The sequence below is a fragment of the Urocitellus parryii genome, chromosome 15 (assembly GCF_045843805.1).
Source record: "Urocitellus parryii isolate mUroPar1 chromosome 15, mUroPar1.hap1, whole genome shotgun sequence".
In the NCBI taxonomy this organism is placed as follows: Eukaryota; Metazoa; Chordata; class Mammalia; order Rodentia; family Sciuridae; genus Urocitellus; species Urocitellus parryii.
In genome coordinates this window covers 10,039,729-10,059,050 of record NC_135545.1, presented here as the reverse complement: position 1 = coordinate 10,059,050, position 19,322 = coordinate 10,039,729, and the positions used below count along the sequence as shown (strand labels likewise).

The window sequence follows — 19,322 nt, the reverse complement described above, 5'->3', positions numbered from 1 at the left end:
TCACTGACAAAGGTCCGGACACCTTGACGACTACGCGGAGTAGAACCCCTGCCCGCCCCGGACCAGCGGCACCTCTGCTTCCCACAAGCTTTGCCTACCTCTGGGTGCCACCTCCTTCCAGTCTCCTTGCTGGCCTCTTTCCTCTCACACACCAGAAGTGCCATGCGGTCTCCCGTCCCTGTACTGGGTCGCACCCTCCCTCTGCCTGGGACAGCTGTCTTTGCAGGGCCTCTCACCCTCGCAGACCGCAGGGAGGCTTCCCCGAGGCCTCTCACGGGTGGCCCCTGTCCCTCGTGGCCTTGGTGCTGTTCTGCGACCGTTCTGTTCCCCTGACCATGCAGGGGGCTCTGGGAGAGGGCTGGCATGTGGTGGGATAGGTGGCTGCTTATGGGGGTGACTTTGAGGAAGGGGTGTTTCCACTTTGTGGAAACCTCAGAGGGCTGCTCTGCTGAGGCCGTGGCTGGCCCGCGACCCCGGAGCTCAGTGGAGGAAGGCGCGGCCCTGACAGCCGCCCCCGCGCCCACCGTCGCATGTTGGGGAAGGCTGCATTTCCAGGCCTCCACAACCCATCTGTCCAGCCTGAGGCCAAGGTCCCCAGAACCTTGGGATGCCAGGGGAGGACAGGGACAGCCCTTAGTATGATCGTCTCTCCGCCATCTGCAGTATGCTTGGCCACAGAAGACCATAGGTGTCGCTGAGGCAGTCCCTCTTTGTGCAGGGGTGGTGGGCCAGACACGGCTGCTCCGCAGGATGACGATGTGAACTAGAAATGCAGTAATGGAGCATTCATCAGCGTGCCCAGTAGGACTGGGGCTGAGTAGAGAGCCATCCGTGCGGCTCTGTGCTGGTAGCTGTAGAGCAGCTTCACAAATCGAGTCCTTTCCTGGCCCGTCTCCCTCACCTCCTGTCGGTTCCTGGTCCACTGGACCTTGGAGCAATGCCTCCCTAAACACAGGACCTGGTCTGGTGGCCAGGCAGCAGCCGCTTTTCCTGTCCATTCACTCGGCCTGTCTTGGCTCCTTCTCTGCCTGGTCCCACACTGGGCAGTGTTGGAATCACAGCGAGAGACACGCTGTTCTCCACGACAGAGATGGGGAGGCCAGAGGGTGGGGCCTGCCTTGCCTTGTGGAGTCAGGGGGCACTCCCCAGAGGAGGGGACACCTGAGCCAAGAGTGGCCATCATGTCCCCTTGTCGGGTGGAGTGGCTGTGGTGGGCGTAGCCTGGCCTCAGCAGCTGAAGTGGGCAGTGCGGGGGCTCCCTGTGTCCCAGGCGCAGGGCTGAGCTCCAGAGATGTGCTGCTCATGCAGCAAGAAGCCAGGAAGCCAAGGCTGGGGGGCTGCAAGGTGGTGTGGCTGCAGGTGGAACCCAGGCCCAGCTCCTCTTTTGGTGGCAGTTGTTCTCGTGGGCAAGAGCTTAGACCTCTCTCCTGGGGGCCTGCCGCACCTGTCTGACTGGAGGATTCTGAAAAATACCACAATTACTGTCGACTTCCCTTTTCAAGATTATATAATTAATACTTGTCTCCAATCCCTCTGCACAGAGTGACATGTGTCCAAGTGGCCTCCGTGCTGCCCCACCTGTCTCGGCCTCCCCTGGCACAGCAGCCTGCCCTCCTTCAGTGACCCTGGCCTGAAGTCATATTCGCCTCCTCCTGCCCCACCCCGCCCCACCCCGGTCCTCAGGGGTCCAAGTCCTGTTGACCACCTTCCTCTGGAAGCAGAGCCTTCTGGGTCGGCAGTTGTGGAAGCCTGGCCTCCTACGACAGGCAGACATGGGGGCTGTGCAGGACGGGGGGCCGTTATGTTTTCTTCCTTTCTTTTTAAAGAAGTATTTTTTTTATAACTTTGTTTTTACAATTAATTTGCTTTTATGTGGTGCTGAGGATAGAACCCAGTGCCTCCGTGTGCTAGGCAAGCGCTCCCCCACCGAGCCCCAGCCCGGCCAGTCGGGTTCTCTTCACTGACGTTTCGCATGGTAGTGTCTGTATACATCTTGGCACTTAAAAGTTGTGAAAGATGCAGAGAAAGGTAAGCTCCTCTCCTGCCCCATCAGTGTCCCCGGCTCACCTTGCAAAAAGCCGCCTAAATTCTTATGAGTGTGACAGCACGGAGACGTGATCCAAGCTGGCCGAGCCTAAGCTGTGGCCAGAGTTTGTGACTAAAAGCTGTATTCGAGCACACCCGTGCTCACGTCTTGCACGCCACCTGAGGCTGCTTTCCTTTTAGGGGAGACGACTAGGGATTGAGCCAGGAGTGCTCTGCCACTGAGCCACGTCCCAGCCCTTGTCACTTTTTATTCTGAGGCAAGGCCTGGCTAAGTTGCTGAGGCTGGCCTCAAACTTAAACTTCTCGTGCTTCGGCCTCCCAAGTAGCTGGAATCATAGTCACAGGTCACCGTGCCCTGCTTATGATTGTTTGCTTTTGGTAGAGCCTGTGTCCTGCAAAACCTAAACTAAGTGCCAAAAATGTGACCTGCATTGTGACTCTGTGCGTTTTAAAGTCAGGCCAGACCTCTGTCTTCCAGTTTCGACCCCCTTCCGCTTTCCATCTCTGAGTCTGCTCTGAAAAGAGGACACTAAAAGGCGGTCTCTCTGGTGGCCGGGACTGCCCAGCCTGCCTGTGACGTGAGCTCCTCCGCGCCCACAGTCCTGGCCCTGCCTTCCTGCCTCATGCTGCCTGTTTGCCACCAAATGGAAGGTCGGGGCTGAGGTGCACTGCCTGAAATGGAAGGGCCCCTCAGGAGTGCCACCTGGTGTGCCAGTCCCTGCAGCCTACCTGTTGGGTCACAACCAGGGCCTCCTCCAAGGCCTGCAGGAGATCCCCGCTCCTTAAGGAGTCTTTGCACTGCTCCCAGTCCCAGTGACTCCTGACTCCTGAGCAGGAGGGAGAGGCCCACAGTCATCACCCCTCAGCCTCCACTGCTCCCCGTCCTGTCCAGCAGCCTCCTGGTCCCTGGATCTGCCCCCTCGTTGCCACAATCACTCCCACCCCAGGAATTGTTCCCTGCCAGTCTGCCTCCGTATCCCTGAAGCCTCGCAGGGACACCCTCAGGGCCTGTCCAGGTCCTGGAGCGCCTTCTGAGTAAGTGTGCAAAGCTGCGCCCAGGGCTGGGCCTCTGGGACGCCCCCCTCCTTCACCGGCTCCTCCTGCTCCTTCTTTTTCCAGAATAGTGAAGCAGCGCCTGCTCTGCAGAGCTGCGGTATCCTGGGTGTGTTTGCTCTCAGATCACTTGGCCTGGCCCTAGCTGGGACCTCCTGACTCTGTACTCTCTTGAACCCAGCTGCCAGAGGCACCCTTCGCACGGGGGCCCCTGGTGTGGGAAAGCTGTTCTGGCCGGGGACAGCGTGCCTGGTCTGAGCGTTCTGCTCTGGGCCTGTGCGGGTGCCCTTCCGCTCCTCCACCCGCGCTGCTTCCTGGTGGTGTGACTCCACTGGCTTCGGGCTGGCAAGGATGGCTTGAGCCACAGCAGCCCCTGTCCTCGCATCTCAAGGGTGCCACCTCACCTGTGTGAGCACATGTAAGAGCCACCTAACACTTGACACCCAGCATCAGGCATCTCTCTTTCCCTTTGTGACAACCCCGGTAGAGGGAAGCAGCCCTCTTGGCCCTTAGCTTGCCCCTGGGAGGCTGCGGTAGCTTCCGGTGGGCTGCAGAGACCCAGCTGCAGCAAAGGCTGTCTCGCCTGGATCTCGGCCCTGAGAGTCTGGGGCTCCCAGCAGCCTGCCTGCTCCTTGGGCCAGTCGGGGTGGCACAGCTCAGCTTCAGTTTCAGAGCAAGACAGGCCTGGGAGTGTGTTCCAGTCCCGCCACTCCTGGCTCTGTGACTTGGGTGGACATCTCGCCCTCTGGTGCTCTCCCCGACGACAAATGGAGATATAATTAGGCCATCCCATGGGGCATCAGAACCGGCTGGCCAAGCCTGTGTGCAGGCAGTGCTTGGCATTGGCCTCACCAGGGCCAGTTCCCAGGACTCGACGCGGCTGCCCCATCATCTTGTTCTCCAGCTGTGTCTCCTGCTGGCCAAGCCAGCGCTGTGTTGGGTGCCAGCTACTTCTCAGTGCCTTCATGCCCCTTATCTTCTGAGACTCCACAGACATCCCTTTCAGAGAGGAAGAGGTCACTGTGATCACTTGTCACACTCTTGGCAGGCAAGGCTCTGAACCTGGGTCTCACTGTAAGCCGTTCCCTCTGTGATTCCATCCCCAACACATGCTTTTGAACACGCACACACCCCACCCTCCCCTCCTGGTAACCGCTTCAGCTCCAGCCCTGGCTCCAGTTGGAGCAGAACATTGGACTCAGGGCACACACCCAAGGCCTGCCCCTTGAATGAGTGCACTTGCACAACTTGCCTTTACCGTGCCAGCGAGTGCCAGCCTCCCGAGTGTTTGGTTGTTCAGCATATGCTTTGGGGGCCTGTCCCCGAGTTAGTGGAGAGCAGGAGCTGCCTCCTGGGGGGCAGAAACTAGTGGGAGGCTGCGGGGCTGTGTGAGCACCTTCGGGTCTGCAGAGTGCCCCCCGGCAGGCCCTTGAGCTGCTGGTGCACACACGAGGGCCAGCGTACCCCAGGCCAGCTCCTAGCTGCAGGCTGCTTGCCCCATGACCTTGGGCAAGCCATTGAGCCTCTGCTCTGAAGTGGAAATGAGGAGTACTCACTGCACGGAAGTGTTCCCAAAATTGACATGCGTGTTTGCTCGGGGTGGTGCCTGGCATGGCACAGGTGCCATACAAATAAATGCCATCTCTGCATCTCTGCTGTGCCTGTGCTGCTGTCTCTATCTTCAGTTTTTCTCTCATTATTTTACTTCTTAGTTTGAATATATTCAGCCTCATTCGTAAGTGACAGCAAGTGTGGAGTTTTGTTTTGATGTGCCAGTCTCTGCTTTTTTTTTTTGGTTCTGGGGTTGACCCAGGGGAGCTCTACCTCTGAACCGCACCCCACCCCTTTTATTTTGAGACAGGGTCTTGCTGCATGCCATCCTGCTGTCTTAGTCTCCCAAGTCACTGGGATCACAGGTGCGCCCCGCAGCGCCTACCCAGCTGCCAGTTCGTTCTTAATCTAGGCATAAATGCTCATAAATAAATATTAATCTCATCATTCCCAAGCCACTGAAAACACTGCCCCATCTGTCCACTGGTGATGTGTCACGCCTTGAGACCTGCTGAGGACACTGTCAAGGGTGGGGGGTGCTGGCTGCCAGAGCGTGGGCTGCAGTGGGCCAGCTCTGAGCCCTGACCTGTTTTTCATGGGGTCTGTCCCTGACCTGAAAGTGTGTCTCCGTCTTAGAGAAAATTGACAAGAAGCAGTTGACGTTCTTTTTTTTTTTTTTGAGCAGTGGTCATTCTTGTGTCTGAGAGTTACCAAGTTGCTCTGGGGCCTCCTTTCCAACCTCCTCTGAGGATTCATAGTCCTTTCCACCCCTCAGCTCAGTTTCCCTTCCTGAAAGGGAGGAGCCACAAGTGCTCTCCCTGGGCCCAGGCTCTGGGAGTGACAGTGATTCTTGTGCGATTGAACCTGGTTTTTTGAAATAGGGACACACTGAATTGCCCAGTATTGCCTCTTGAATAGTTGCCGTTTCAGGCAAGTGCCGGCATACCTGGCCACAAGGGTTTTGATATCTACCCTAAGACCCAGTGCCAGGGAGATAGTGGTGACCAAGACAGTCTGGGCCTCTCCTCCCCAAAGAGTGACACCCCAGTGGACAGACCTGGGATCCTGGATCTCAGGGGACTGAAGGAGCCAGATGGGGAGCTGAGGCAGCCTAAGCTACAGGTGGGCCTTCCTGGAGGAGGGGCCATTGGACCTACACACCTAAAGGACCTGTAGCAGTTCCGGAGTTTGTTTATGAGTCTTACTCCTGTAGACCCTGCAGGAGTGGAGACGTGCTAGTGAGGCCATATTAGTCCATCCAGATAGCCCATCTGATTTTACCAAACCAGCCCTGGGCTGGGGGGCCTTTTTTTTTTTTTAAGTGGTGTCAGGGATTGAACCTGGGGCCTCATACATGCAAAGCAAGCATTCTGCTACTGAGCTGCATCTTTTTTTTTTTAAGATGTTGATAGGTCTTTATTTATTTGTTTATTTGTTTATTTATTTATATGTGGTGGTGAGAGTCAAACCTAGTGCCTCACACATGCCAGACAGGTACGCTACTGCTCAGCCCTAGCCCATGCATGTCCTTCTTAATTTATTTTTATTTTTCCAACTCTGGCCTCAAACTTGGAATCCTGTCCCAGCCCCCCCAAGTAGCTGGATTTACAGGTGTGTGCCACTGAACCTGGAGACTTGGAGGCCCTTTAAAGCAAGTCTGTCTACGGTCTTGATTCTCACCCTGGTGTCCACTAAATCCTGTGGCCCCTACTTCAATCTTTAAAAGATAAAATATCAAATGTGATTACAAAGGATGCAAGTTAGCTCAGCTCACCTCTTAAAATTGCATCTAGGCCTGGAATGGCAGCACACTCCTGTAATCCCAGCAACTCGGGAGGCTGAGGCAGGAGAATCGCAAGTGCCAGGCCAGCCTTAGGAAGTTAGCAAGACCCTGTCTTAGAATTTTAAAAAAAGGGTTGGGATATAGCTCAGTGGTAAAGATCCCCTAGGTTCAATCTCCAACACCAGAGAGAGAAGTTGTTCTCTAGTACTTAAGATTTTCCTCATGGACACACACAAAGATGGTTGGTAGCAGCAGCTCTAATGGCTTTTGTTTTCAGAGCAGTTATGTGCATTCAAAATCTGCAGTGACTTATGTACAAACATCTGTCATTTCTTTTAATGACAAGACGGCAGTATCTGTCAAGCACTATTCATTTTCTTTCCTGTATTGACTTATGTTAATAAGAAGGTAGAAGAAAATGCTCCATTTCAGTTTAGTGAAAATAAAGAGGTCATTTCTCGGGCTGGGGCTGTAGCTTAGTGGCAGAGCGCTTGCCTAGCATGCGTGAGGCACTGGGTTCGATCCTCAGCACCACATAAAAATTCTACAACTACAAAAAAGGGGGGTCATTTTCCCACCTCAAGTTCAAGGCCACCAGTTGGTCAAGACCAAGGCTGGAGTGGCTGCTGAGTCCAGAGTGCTGCCCTCCCAGCAGGGCCGGTTTCTGGGCCACAAGCACGTGGGCCTTTGTCAGAGAACTGCCCCACAGTCTGTAGGCGCGGCAGCCAGCACCTAGGAAGCTTCTGGTCACCTGCAGCTGCTTCCGGCTCCAGCCCATCTGACGCCGCCTCTCGCCCACCCCACACCAACAGCTCAGCACCCCAGCGCCACCATAGACTACGGCAAGGGTTCTGGGCCAAGCGCTAGACTCGCCTTGTCCAGCTGCCTGGCCCCAGGGAGGTGACTTCTCACCTTGCATTATGGTTTCCTCCCCCAGAATATGGAGTAGTGCTGCGTGAGACCAGGAGTGCTGGCCCTGGTCTAGAGGGTGGCCAGAGGGGGGGACCTCATGGAGATGGCAACTGGGAGCTCCCTGGGGTCCAGGAGCCAGAGCAGAGGGCAGCAGGGTGGGGGGTGGCACAAGGAAGCCTGCTGAGAGCCCTCTTCTGGCCTATTCCCCACCTGCCTGTCACCTGTGTGCCCACTCTGCTCCGCCACCTGAGATCTCCAGCGAGGCCTGGCCGTCTCCATCCCCTGCTCATAGCCTTTCCTTCCCACTCTCCTTGGTCACCCAATAACACACCCCAGCGGCCAGACACTGAGGACAAATACCAGCCGATGGATGTGGCCGCGGCAGGGCAGCCGTGATGCCCCTTGAGCAGGAGCCAGGAACGGGCTCAGCGGGAAGCCGGCTGAGAAAGGCCACGCAGTGTTTGATTTCATTTTTATGAAACATCCAGAAAAGGCCAGTCTGGGCCTATGGAAAGGACGCGGTGGGCTTCCGGGAGCGGGAACGTGCAGCCGTGCGTGGGGTTTGGCTCAGCCCGTAACGTGCTGCTGGGGCCACATGGCCTTCGCCCCGCGAGCTGTGGCTGTGCCAGGTGTTGTGGGAAGGGGAGTCCGTGAGGCACCAGGCGTTGCGTTTTGGAGCCGAGTTCAAGTCCAGCTCTGCTGTGTAGTTTTACGGGAGGCTCTTGTCTCTGAGCTTGGTTTCCCTCCTCATAGGGTGGAAATGAACCTTCCTCCCTCTGTCAGAAAGCAGCAGTGAATATCTGCTCTGAACCTGGCCCTGTGTTGAGCAGTGTTGGGGACATGGTGGTGACCTAGATGGCACAGCCCTGTCCTCTGGGGCTCTCAGTGGAGCGGGGAGACAGCCAGTCAGAGAGGAGTAGGTGCCCAGAAGCCCAGCACTAAGCCCAGTGCAGGCAGCACTGACTTGTTTTGGGGGTGTCCTGCAGTGGCCCTGCAGGGCCTTGTTTTAGGGTTGTCCTGCAGTGGCCCTGAAGGGCCTGGAGGGAAGGCTGGGCTTGGGTGCTGTGGGTGGGGCAGGGTAAGGGAGTCACAGGTCGCCCCTCTGCCTGCAGCCCAGAACGTGACAGTGGACGAGGTGATCGGCGCCTACAGGCAGGCCTGCCAGAAGCTGAACTGCAGGCAGGTCCCCAAGCTCCTCAGGCAGCTGCAGGTACGGAGGGGTTGCTCCCTGGGGTCCCTGGCTCTCCCAGCTGGCCACCCACCCAGGGCCTGTGAGTGGAACTTTGGAAATCCTCTTCGGTTGTAAAGTTGACCAGGCTCTCCTGGGTGCCCCAGAAGCCTGGGACTGATTCAGGGGAGAAATTCCAGCATTTGTCAGCCCCCAGAGAAATTGTGGTCCCCAGGGAAAGGCCATGTATGCAATCCTCGTATATCCACTGATTTTTTAAAAAAATTAAAATGCAGATATAAAAGGCCAAGTCCACTTCTCATTTCTTGCCAAGTCTCCGCAGGAGGCCCCGCTGTCACAGTCCTCTGGCCCGTTCTGCACGTATGTAAGAGACTTGGTTATTGGTTCAGAAGGACACAGGCTCAGGGGACTGGTCTGTGTCTATGCAGATGGGGTCTCCCGGGCACCCTCCTGGCTCACCCAGCCTGGCCACATTGCTAAAGCCCTGCCTTCTGCCCTCTCCCTGGATGAGTCCCTCCAGGGTTTCCAAGGTCACCTGTTTCTAGGCTGCTGCTCCCACAGCCAGCTCTTCGGAGCGCAGCCTCTGTGTGTGGGTGGGGAGGTTCTGTAGGAATTCCAGAAATGGGTGCTGCTCAGCCCAGGGGAAGAGGGCCACGCGGCCGGCGTGGCTGCAGGGCGTAGGGGCAGCCTGCTGATGTTGGCAAGGCAGGCCTTAGCCTCTCACTCCTGGACGTCCTCACGCTGCCTGTTCCTTGAGTGACAGGCGGGAAGCCAGAAAACAGAACCTGTGCTTGTGGGGACATGGAGAGCTCAGCCAGTGGGGGCTGGAAGGACGCCCTGTCTGCCGCCCTCCTGGGCTCCTGCCTCACCCCGTGTATGGTCTTCCCTCAGCCTGGACCCCACATGAGATGCCCGGGGCCGCTCCCCCAACTGGTGGAGAGGGGCTGGGGCCAGGCCAGGCCAGTCCTCAGGGACCCCCCACCCCACAGAGCTCCTCCTACTCTCAGGGGCGCATACCCCAGTTCCAGCCCTGGGGCATTCTGGGGGACTTTGTTCAGCCACCCTCCCCCAGCCCTGCCCTGGCACACTGCCTCACCCCGGGACAGCAGAGCTGATGAATCTCCAGCCGCCCCACTGTTGGCCCAGGCTGTCTTCTTGGGGGTCTTGGGGGTCTTTCCGCTCTGACCAGAGCCCACTCTGCTCTCTTAGGAGTTCAAGGACCTCGAGCAGCGCATCGACTGCCTGGACCTGAAAGGTGTGTGTGGAGGCTGGGAGCCGCCGGTGGGGCCTACGAGGTGGCGCGTGGTCTCCTACTCAGGGCCGCTGCCTTCTTCCAGGGGAGAAGCTTGACTACAAGACCTGTGAGGCCCTGGAAGAAGTCTTCAAGAGGCTGCAGTTCAAGGTCGTGGACCTGGAGCAGACCAACCTGGATGAAGACGTGAGCAGTCCCACCCTGCCCCCCCCCCCCACAGCTCCCTCGGTTCCCAGGCCCCTTTGAGGCCTCTGCGCAGACCCAGCATGAGATGGCACACTAGACCAAGGCCAGGGCTGGGGCAGGAGCAGGGCCTCTTGAAGAACAAGAAGGAGACATCAGTGTGACTCAGTGGGCAGGGGCATGATGGGAAGCTTGCAGAGCTGGTGAGAGCAGTTCCATGTCCTCTGGTACCTTTTGAGAAGTTTGTCCTGGAGGTCGCAGTGTGCAGGGCTGGGATCATTTGGAAAACTTCTTCCCACAAGGGCCAGACTAGGAAGTCCCCAGACCAAGGAGCTGAGGGACACGGTGACCCTGCGGAGGGATGCTGTGGGGAGGCAAGCTGCAAAACCAAGGCCAAGGCCTGTCCTGGTCACCCAGCACATGAGTCAGGATTCTCAGTGACAGAAAACAGGCTGACTCCAGCAGAAAAGAGAAGGGGCGGCGCTCGAGCCAGAGGGGCAGCCTGCAGCCTGCTCTGCACACGGCCGGCTCAGAAGTGGGTGCCCTGGGTGGACACCATGTCTGTCCTTCTCACCGGAGGCTCATCCCTGCCTAGAACCTCTCCTGTCACTGACAGATCCTGTGGTAAGGCTCACTTGCCTCCCCGGGGCCACCTCTCCCTAAAGCCAAGGCCCCGTCTCTGCCTGCAGGGTGCCTCTGCCCTCTTCGACATGATCGAGTACTACGAGTCGGCGACCCATCTCAACATCTCCTTCAACAAGCACATTGGCACCCGGGGCTGGCAGGCTGCCGCCCACATGATGCGTAAGGTGGGTGCCTCCTGCCCAGCCACTTCAGGGTGGAGGACATGCAGACACAGAAGGCAGTCCCTCTGGCCCTGAGTCTGTGAGCCCTTAGGGCCTAGGCCAGTAGGAAACAGTGCCCAGAGGCACCCTGCAGCCAGGTCCACCCTCCTCCCCCTCTCCCACCATCTTCACTTCTTCCTGATCTAATGCCTGAGCTGTGACTGGTCACCAACCCCAGTTCAGTCATGTGTGGGAAGCTGGGCCCAGAGAGGGAGGGCACGGGACTGTCCAGGAGGCTCCACCACAGGGATCTGGGAGTGTGCCCGCGGGACCCCAGGCTGAGCTTTCCCCCGCCAGCTGTGCAACAACCAGATGGCAGCTGTGCCTTGCCGCTCACTGAGGTGGGGGAGGCTGACCCTGCCCCACCCCCAGACGAGCTGCCTGCAGTACCTGGACGCCCGCAGCACGCCCCTGCTGGACCACTCGGCGCCCTTCGTGGCGCGTGCCCTGCGCATCCGCAGCAGCCTCGCAGTGCTGCACCTGGAGAACGCCAGCCTTTCGGGGCGGCCCCTCATGCTGCTCGGTGAGCCTAGGCCCCAGGAGGACAAGTGGGGACCTCAGCCTGCTGCTGAGCGGGAACTGTTAGTGGGGTCTCTTGGGCAGGGCCCCCCCCAGGAGGTGGCCTGGCCGGTCACCTACCCCACACCCGCTCCCCCAGCCACAGCCCTGAAGATGAACGTGAACCTGCGGGAGCTGTACCTGGCGGACAACAAGCTCAATGGCCTGCAGGACTCTGCACAGCTGGGCAACCTGCTCAAGTTCAACTGCTCCCTGCAGATCTTGGACCTCCGCAACAACCACGTGCTGGACTCAGGTGTGTGGGGGTCACCCAGCACCTGTTCTGTACCCCACCCTGGGCTCGTGGTGCTGGGGGCATGGATGTGGCTGAGGGAGCCCAGAGGGTTGTCTGACCCAGCGTGGAGTGCAGAGGGCATCTGGAGGGCAGGACAGCTCAGCGCACACGTGGGGGCATGGTGAGGCGTGAGGTGAGCCGCTGAAGCAGTGATCTGCAGAGGGCATGAGGGAGGCGAGCCACCCAGTCCACTGGAGGCTGGGAGATGGCACGAGGAGGACCCGCCACAGAGGAGGCTGCTGGGCAGTGATCGGGACGCTGTACACCGAGCCGAGCTGGCCTCTTCTACAACCTTGGAAAAGGGGCAGAGGGACTTGCCAGTGCAGTGGCCTGCAGTGGAAGGAGCTGAGGGGTTTGGGGACCACGGTGCGCTCCCTGGGGTGAAGGCGTGTGGTATTGGTGACCTTGGCTCCCCTCTGCCAACAACTGGGAGGAGAGGAAGAGGTACCATGAGCAGAGGGGCCCTGGAGGAGGAGGGGCTGCCACATGGCACGATGGAGCAGTGTCCCCAGGCCCCTGTCAAGAGGGATGGGGGGCAGTGGGGGACCAGAGGCCAGCGTCCGCACTGCATGGCAGGCCACACCCCAGCAGTGCTCCTGCTGTTCTGGCTTTCAGCTCAGAGCTGGAGACGAGGCAGAGAGGAGGCACAGGAGCCAAGTGCCCAGGCTGCAGTTCGTGACTGGCTCCTGAGCTGGGGATGTTCTCATTTGAGCAAAGACCAGAAGCAGCTGGTGGGGGACATGGATCGAGGAGCTGACTGCCAGGCCAAGGGAGGCCACAAGGCCAGAGCCTGTGGGGCCAGGCAGGCAGGATCCAAGCAGAGGGTCCCACGCACATGTCCCTGGAATGTGCAGGGGCCACAGACAGGGTTCTGACTCAAGCCTCCCCCAGGTCTGGCCTACATCTGCGAGGGCCTCAAGGAGCAGAGGAAGGGCCTGGTGACCCTGGTGCTGTGGAACAACCAGCTCACGCACACCGGCATGGCCTTCTTGGGCATGACGCTGGTGAGTGGGCCCGGGAAACTGGAGGGGTATCTTGGTCACTGCCACCGTCGTCTCCCAGCCGGGCTGCTGTGGACTTGCTCTTCCTGCAGGCGTGGGCCCTGTTTTGCCAGCAGCCTGCGGGCCCCGTGCCACTCTCCTCAGTTGCCCTCTTCACCTGGTGTGATGGGGTGGGGGGGTGTGCTTTGCACACGCTGCAGACGTTTTGCTTAAGTGTTGTATTTTTGGAAGCCTTCAGCGAGGTTTCCGTCTTGAGTTATGTACCATGCATGGCCAGCCGAGTGGGCACTAGGGCTCTGAAGGCAAGCACTGGCTGCCCAGTGCTGGGGTCAGCTACCCCCCCCCCCCCGCCAGAAGGCTGTCCTCAGACCTAAGGACACTCGAGGGCCAGTCCAGCCTCACCATGGAGCGGGCCAGGCTGTTGAGGGGTGGGGACCAGTGGGATGCTGGGAGTGTTAGAATGGACAGCCATAGCGCTGAGGGAGATTTCACGTGCACAGCGGCGCAACTGCTCCAGGAGTGAGCAGATCAGGGCGCCAGTGCTCGGCCCCGTGTTCCTGGGCTCCGGTCTTTCTCCGGCATCTTTAATGACCCGTCCTCTGGGCCTCGGCTCACCACCCCTGCCCTCCCGCAGCCACACACACAGAGCCTGGAGACGCTGAACCTGGGCCACAACCCCATCGGCAACGAGGGTGTGCGCAACCTCAAAAATGGGCTCATCAGCAACCGCAGCGTGCTGCGCCTCGGCCTGGCCTCCACCAAGCTCACCTGCGAGGGTAGGGTGCGGGGCGGGGCCAGTGGGCTCGGCAGGGCGGCCAGCGGGCGTGGGGCCCACGGCCAGCCCTGCGGTCCCCCCCCAGGCGCGGTGGCGGTAGCAGAGTTCATCGCCGAGAGCCCCCGCCTCCTGAGACTGGACCTGCGGGAGAACGAGATCAAGACGGGCGGGCTCATGGCACTGTCGTTGGCCCTCAAGGTGAACCACTCACTGCTGCGCCTGGACCTTGACCGAGAGCCCAAGAAGGAAGCGGTGAGTGGGGCTCCACCTGCTGCCCGTGGGGACGGGGAGGCCACTGTGGGTGTGGGCAGCGGGCAGCCTAGAGCCGAGCCCTAGCCAGGCCCCACGCCACAGGTGAAGAGCTTCATGGAGACCCAGAAGGCGCTGCTGGCCGAGATCCAGAGCGGCTGCGGGCGCAACTTCGAGCTGGCGCGAGAGCAGGAAAAGGAGCAGCAGCTGCAGCCGTCGGCCTCCATGCCCGAGATCACCGTCACCGGGCCCCAGCCCCTTGAGGAGCCCGGAGACACGCCTGCTGCCGGGGCACAGAATGGGGCCCTGAGCACCGGACCCAGCCCAGACTCGGACTCAGACTCCGCCTCTGACGGGGAGGAGGAGGACAGGCAGAGGGAGGAGGCCAGCGGTGGCCAGAGGCCCGAGGCCCCCTGCCCTGCTCTGGTGCCCCCCACGGACTCCTTGGGCCCTGGGGACAGGAGCCCCCCAAGCAGCCCCTCCTCCCCCACTGAGCAACGTATTTCTGTGACCAGCCCAGGCCGGGGTCACAAGGTGTTTGTGGTGACCCGGGTGGAGAGTCCACCGGAAAGGGCAGAGCCTCCTGCTCCCCCAACCTTGGTCTCCCTGCCCTCCTCACCTCCACCTTCCCCACCTGCCTCACTGACCCTACCACCAGCTGAGGCCACTGGCACCCAGGACCCAGGGTCGTCTGATCCTCAGCCTCAGCTGGAGCTGCCTCAGCCAGGGCCACCACTGCCCAACGGCCTGAAGCCTGAGTTTGCCCTCGCACTGCCCCCAGAGCCACCCCCGGGGCCTGAGGCCAAGGGGGGCAGCTGCAGCCTGGAACATGGTGAGAGGGGCTCAGGGGCAGGGTGACCAGGGGCCCCAGGGTACCGAGCGTGACCCCAGGCCAGCACCTGCCTTGGTGGGCCTATGTCCCCTTCTTTAAAATGGCCCAGCCAGGGCAGGACGAGTGGGTTTTGTTTGGTCCGTGGCTCTTGTCCTGTGTCCCTGGGGTCCTGGGAGCTCTTCCCAGGGTGGGAGCATGTGAGGTCTGTGGCCTTCGGTGCACCTGCTGGCCCTGGGTCTGGCTGAGCAGGGCAGGGCCGGGCCAGGCCAGCGCACCCCCCACGCCCACCTGACACGCTGCCGCCCACAGAGCTGCGCCGCCCCCAGGACGAGAAGAAGCTGGAGGAGATGCTTCTGGAGGCCAGTCAGGAGGCCACACAGGAGACACTGTGACACTGTAGGTGGGCGAGGACCTCTGGGAGCTGGGGAGGGCGACGGAGCCCTGCCCTGACTGCCCCGTCTCTGCTCCCCCAGTTCCTTTTTCCCGTTGGGTCTTCGATGAGCCGAGACCAGAGCCGTGAGAGCCTGCCCACCCCACCCGGCCTTCCCGAGACCAGGACCTGGGTGGGCACCCGAGGCCCCGCCCCGGCAACACTACCAGTGGTGCAGGAGCCGCGGAGGTGGCTCCCACCTGACTTCAGCACTTCTATTTATATGTCTGCCACTCAGAGACTCGGGGCTGGGGTGGATGGGAAGAGGAGGAGGAGGTCTCCAGGGACATCAGGCCACAAGGCCACTCAGGAGTGTCCACTTGGCCAGGCCTGCCCTATTAAGGGCAGGAGTTCAGGGGTGGTGGGATGGCCCCCGTTGGTCCAGAACAGAACCAAGCGGCGGCACGGGAGGGGCGGTGAGCCGAGGTGATGGTGGTGGAGATTCCTAGAAGCCCCAGGTGGGGTGTGGGTGGGGCTGGGTGCAGAGGGTCAGAGCTTTCTCTTTCTCAAGTGCAATAAATCTATCAGGGAGCTGGGGCAGCGGCAGCATGGGTTCTGGGGACCTGCTGCCCAAGCCACTTGAGGCTGCGCCCTGGGAGGCACTACAAGCGTGGGCGGGTGGCGGGTGCGGGCAAGGCGGGTGGGGCTGGGAAGGCCCCTCCTGTCGGTGCAGCTCTGTTCACACCTTTTCTAATAAACTGGGGCTGGGTTCACTGTTCGCCCCTGGCTTGACTGTGCGCCCCCTGCTGGGGTGAGCAGGGCTCCTGGTTACCCAGCAGCTGCTGGGTCAGGTGTCAGGGGTCCCCACTGAGGAAAACCAGGGGGCTGACAGGCCACAGCATGCCTTCCCACTCCACCCACCCCTTCCTGTGTGTTCCACGGGGGGCGCAGCGCAGCCCGCCCTGTCCAGCTAGGTGGTGTGCACCTTTCCTTTGGGGGAACAAGCCCCGAGTAGCCACCAGCTCTAGGTCTAGTCAGGGTGCTGCCTAAGGGGCTTGGGTGCAGAAGCCGCTGCCTGGTCACCAGTGGCTCAGAGAGCCTGCTCCTGTCACCTGCAGTGGGAAGGGCCTTGGCCACCTACCCTGTCCCCTCCCCTGCAGAGTGTGGGGTCCCGCTCCTGCATAGCCTGGGAGTCCTCTGCACTCTGGCTCCTGGGTGTCTGAGAACAGCATCTTTCCCCTTTAAACCACTGTGGGTTTGTGCTTGTTGCTGGAGTGTCCTCCCTGCTCCCTAGGACAATTGCGGGGCTCCCATTTGGGCTCAGGGAAACCATACACAACAGCTGCCACCAGTTTGTGTCTCTCATCTGTGCCTCAATAGCTGGGGATCAGTGGCACAGCCAGCCTGTCTCCACTCCTGAGTTCTGAACCTTGTCATCCTTTCTGCTGTGGCCGTTTGGCGGGTGGGGAGAGAAAGAGGGGCCCCTCCAGGACGCCCTGGCTTCAGCACCTTCTGGGTGAGCCCACAGATTTAGGGGTTTGTCCCCAGGTGCTGAGAAGCAGGTCTTGCCTGGCTGGTCCAATGTCCCCCAGTCCACCTAGTGCCCGAGAATCCCCACCTCTCGGGGCCATGGCCCTCCCCTTAGGCCACTGCCTCCATCTCTAGGCCAGACGGGTTCGGCTCATCTGCCCCTGTGCCACCTGTGAGGGGCTAGGATCCTCTTCCTAGCCTTGTCCCTGCCCTTCCTTGCAATAACTTTGCTTGAGGTGAGGATGTGACCTTATCTGGAAATAGAACTTACCCCGTAATTGTGTTTCAGATAGGCTCACTAGGGTGGCCCTAAACCAGTGTGACTTAAAGGGGGAATCAGGGCTGCATGTGGCTCAGTAGTAGAGCACCTGTCTGCTGCTCCAAGCCCTGGGCTCCACCCCCAAGGCTGCTTAAAAACAAAAGCCTGGAGGTGCTCGCCTGTGATCCTGGGGAGGGGGAGGCCAAGCCAGGAGGGTTGCAGATTTGAGGCCAGCCTGGGCAATTTAGGAAGACCCTCCCTCAAAAAATAAGAATGGCTGGGAATGTAGTCACAGGTAGAGTGACCTGGGTTCAGTCCCCTGAACCAGAAAAGTAATAAAAGAATTTGGACACAAACACGGCCAACAGGGAGGACAGCATGTGGGCAGGAGGAGCCATGGAAGAGGCACGGGAGGATTCCTTCTCGATCTCAGCCTCTGTACCTGTGAGACGATAATGTCCATGGGACTTTGTTATAGCAGCCCCAGGAAGTGAATGTCCCCAATTTTATAGGGCTCTTGATTTTCAGGAATCCCGAATCGTGGACTGGAGGCAAAGGGGATTCCCTTGGCCAAGTGCTTTCTCCCCCTTGCCCTCAGCCACCTACAGGATGCCCCACTGGGCCTGTCGAGGGAGTCTTTTCTAACCCTACACCAAAGTTTTGTTTTTTAGTGGTCAATGGACCTTTATTTTATTTATTTGTATGCGGTGCTGAGAGTCGAACTCGGTGCCTCACACATGCCAGGCAGGGACCCCACCACTGAGCCACAACCCCAGCCCTATCTTAAAGACCAAATCTTAGGACCTTGATGGCTGTGACCTTTGTATTTACTGTCAGTTTGTGAGGGTTTAGAACCAGGCCACTGTTCACCAAGTGACTCGTGGATGTGGCCCTCCCATGCACTTGTGAGATCTGTTGTCCCCTGGGGCTTCAGGCATCCCTTCCTTGGGTCAGATGGCTTACCCACTTCACTCTGCTGCGGCAGGACAGGCACCTGCGTCGCTTGTGCACCCTTACTGTGGTGACAGCCCCTTGGCCTTACCTGTTGCCGGTGCCCACGAAAGTTCCACACCTAGAGGGCAGTGTGAATGTTGGGTGCAGAGCCATCACCACCACTCTGACATCCTGTTGTGGCACTCCTGGCCAAGGTCTTAAGATAAATGAACAATCTGGCCACTGCTGGGTGCCCATGATCCTGACTACAGCTTCTGACGGGCTGGGTCTTGGTTCTCACAGCCCCCCAGCCTGGGACCCGCTTCCTACAGCTTCGGGCTCAGCCGTGGGAAGGGAGATGGGAGGGACAACCGGAGGGGGGGTCACGAGGTCCTGTCTTCCCAGATGACTTTGTCCTTCGACAGGCTCTCCCCTACTGTCCTCACTCAGCTTAGCCACACCTGGGCCGAGACCACGTCTCTGTGGCGGTCATGGGGCTCTGACCCGTGCCCACCCCTGCAGCAGTGGCTGTGGTTAGGAGAGGGAGCCAAGGCGTGTGAGGCCAGCACCCTCCCTGCAACCCAGGCCCGGTGGCCAGAGGATAGGCACCTTCACCTAGCCCTTCCTGGGGAACTGTCCTCAGCCCTCAGGCAGGGCTTTGGCATAAAGCCACGCCCTCAACCTCGGATCCCTAGCCTATTCAGCGCCAGTCCCCTTTGCCCCTCTCCCCAACTGGGCCAGGCCCCCCACAGGCCTTCGTGTGTGGCTGAATATTTGATGCATGAGGAATTGGGAACTGCCCAGAGAAGGACACCACTGTCCTAGGTCTCTGTCCCCACTGCTGGAAGGTGCGGTTGGTGTCAATGGCAGTCTAGCTCACATTCCAAATACACCAAATGTCACTGATCCTGGTTTCCTTGTTCTCATCCAAGGGGCTGACAAGATGGCTTCTGTGTCAATGACCAGCTGGTGGTGGCCCTGGAGTGACCCATACAACAGGCACCTCCTGGACAGTTACTCAGCTGGGGCAGCTCTGTAGCCCACTCAGCTGCCTGAGTCCAATTAGCCCATTATGCTGGGGGCGGAGCAGCCTGCTGAAGTCACTAGGAGCACCACCCTCGGAAATGCCAGCTCCTGCCCTGCCCACAGAGGGCAGGCTAGGGCATGGGGACAGGGACCTGAGATCCCCGGAGGCCTGGGTGCCCTGCATTGCTTGAGTCAACTGGCATGTCTGTCCTTCATTCCCCCCACCTCTGCAGCCTCACCCACCGCCCCCGCAAGCCCTCCTGCCACCCAGGATGCCACCTTCTGTTGCCAGGATAGCTCAGAGGAGGAAATGGGCTGGGCAGGGCAGGGCAGGGCAGGCCTGGCCCCCAGTGCTTGCTGAGCAAGGAAGTTCAGGATGTGAAGCTCAACCCAGGCTCTCTATATCTTCATTTATTGCACTTGAACCCTGCTTTTTTCACTGGTCCTTCTGTGCGCCCTCAGACACACACTGGCATACCGCCCCTCCTGGAGGCTACTGCCCACTACCCACTCTGGCTCCCAGAGACGCTTGGGGGATGTGGCCACTGAGGCCTCTTGGGCCCCGATCTTCCCCACAGGCCCTCATCAGGGCTGAGGGAGGAGCTGCTGCCTTCTGCGGCCCCTGGAGTGAATCATTCATGGTCCACGGGGGCTAGATCCCCCTGGAGTCTGGAGGGCAG

At 59.7% G+C, this 19,322-nt stretch overlaps 1 protein-coding gene across 2 annotated transcripts in view; it reads left to right on the top strand.

Moving 5' to 3' along the window:
- The window catches only part of Ppp1r37 (protein phosphatase 1 regulatory subunit 37), a 41,244-nt gene extending 25,587 nt beyond the window's left edge, over positions 1–15,657 (top strand). For both annotated transcript variants that reach the window (XM_026403818.2, XM_077793167.1), the window contains exons 2-13: positions 8,458–8,555; positions 9,744–9,789; positions 9,872–9,972; positions 10,659–10,778; positions 11,187–11,337; positions 11,473–11,628; positions 12,559–12,671; positions 13,303–13,444; positions 13,529–13,695; positions 13,798–14,524; positions 14,834–14,920; positions 14,998–15,657. In XM_026403818.2, the coding sequence (XP_026259603.2) occupies positions 8,458–8,555; positions 9,744–9,789; positions 9,872–9,972; positions 10,659–10,778; positions 11,187–11,337; positions 11,473–11,628; positions 12,559–12,671; positions 13,303–13,444; positions 13,529–13,695; positions 13,798–14,524; positions 14,834–14,916 (1,904 nt within the window). In that variant the 3' untranslated portion in view covers positions 14,917–14,920; positions 14,998–15,657. The remainder of the gene's footprint in view (positions 1–8,457; positions 8,556–9,743; positions 9,790–9,871; positions 9,973–10,658; positions 10,779–11,186; positions 11,338–11,472; positions 11,629–12,558; positions 12,672–13,302; positions 13,445–13,528; positions 13,696–13,797; positions 14,525–14,833; positions 14,921–14,997) is intronic.
- Positions 15,658–19,322: the final 3,665 nt, after the last annotated feature.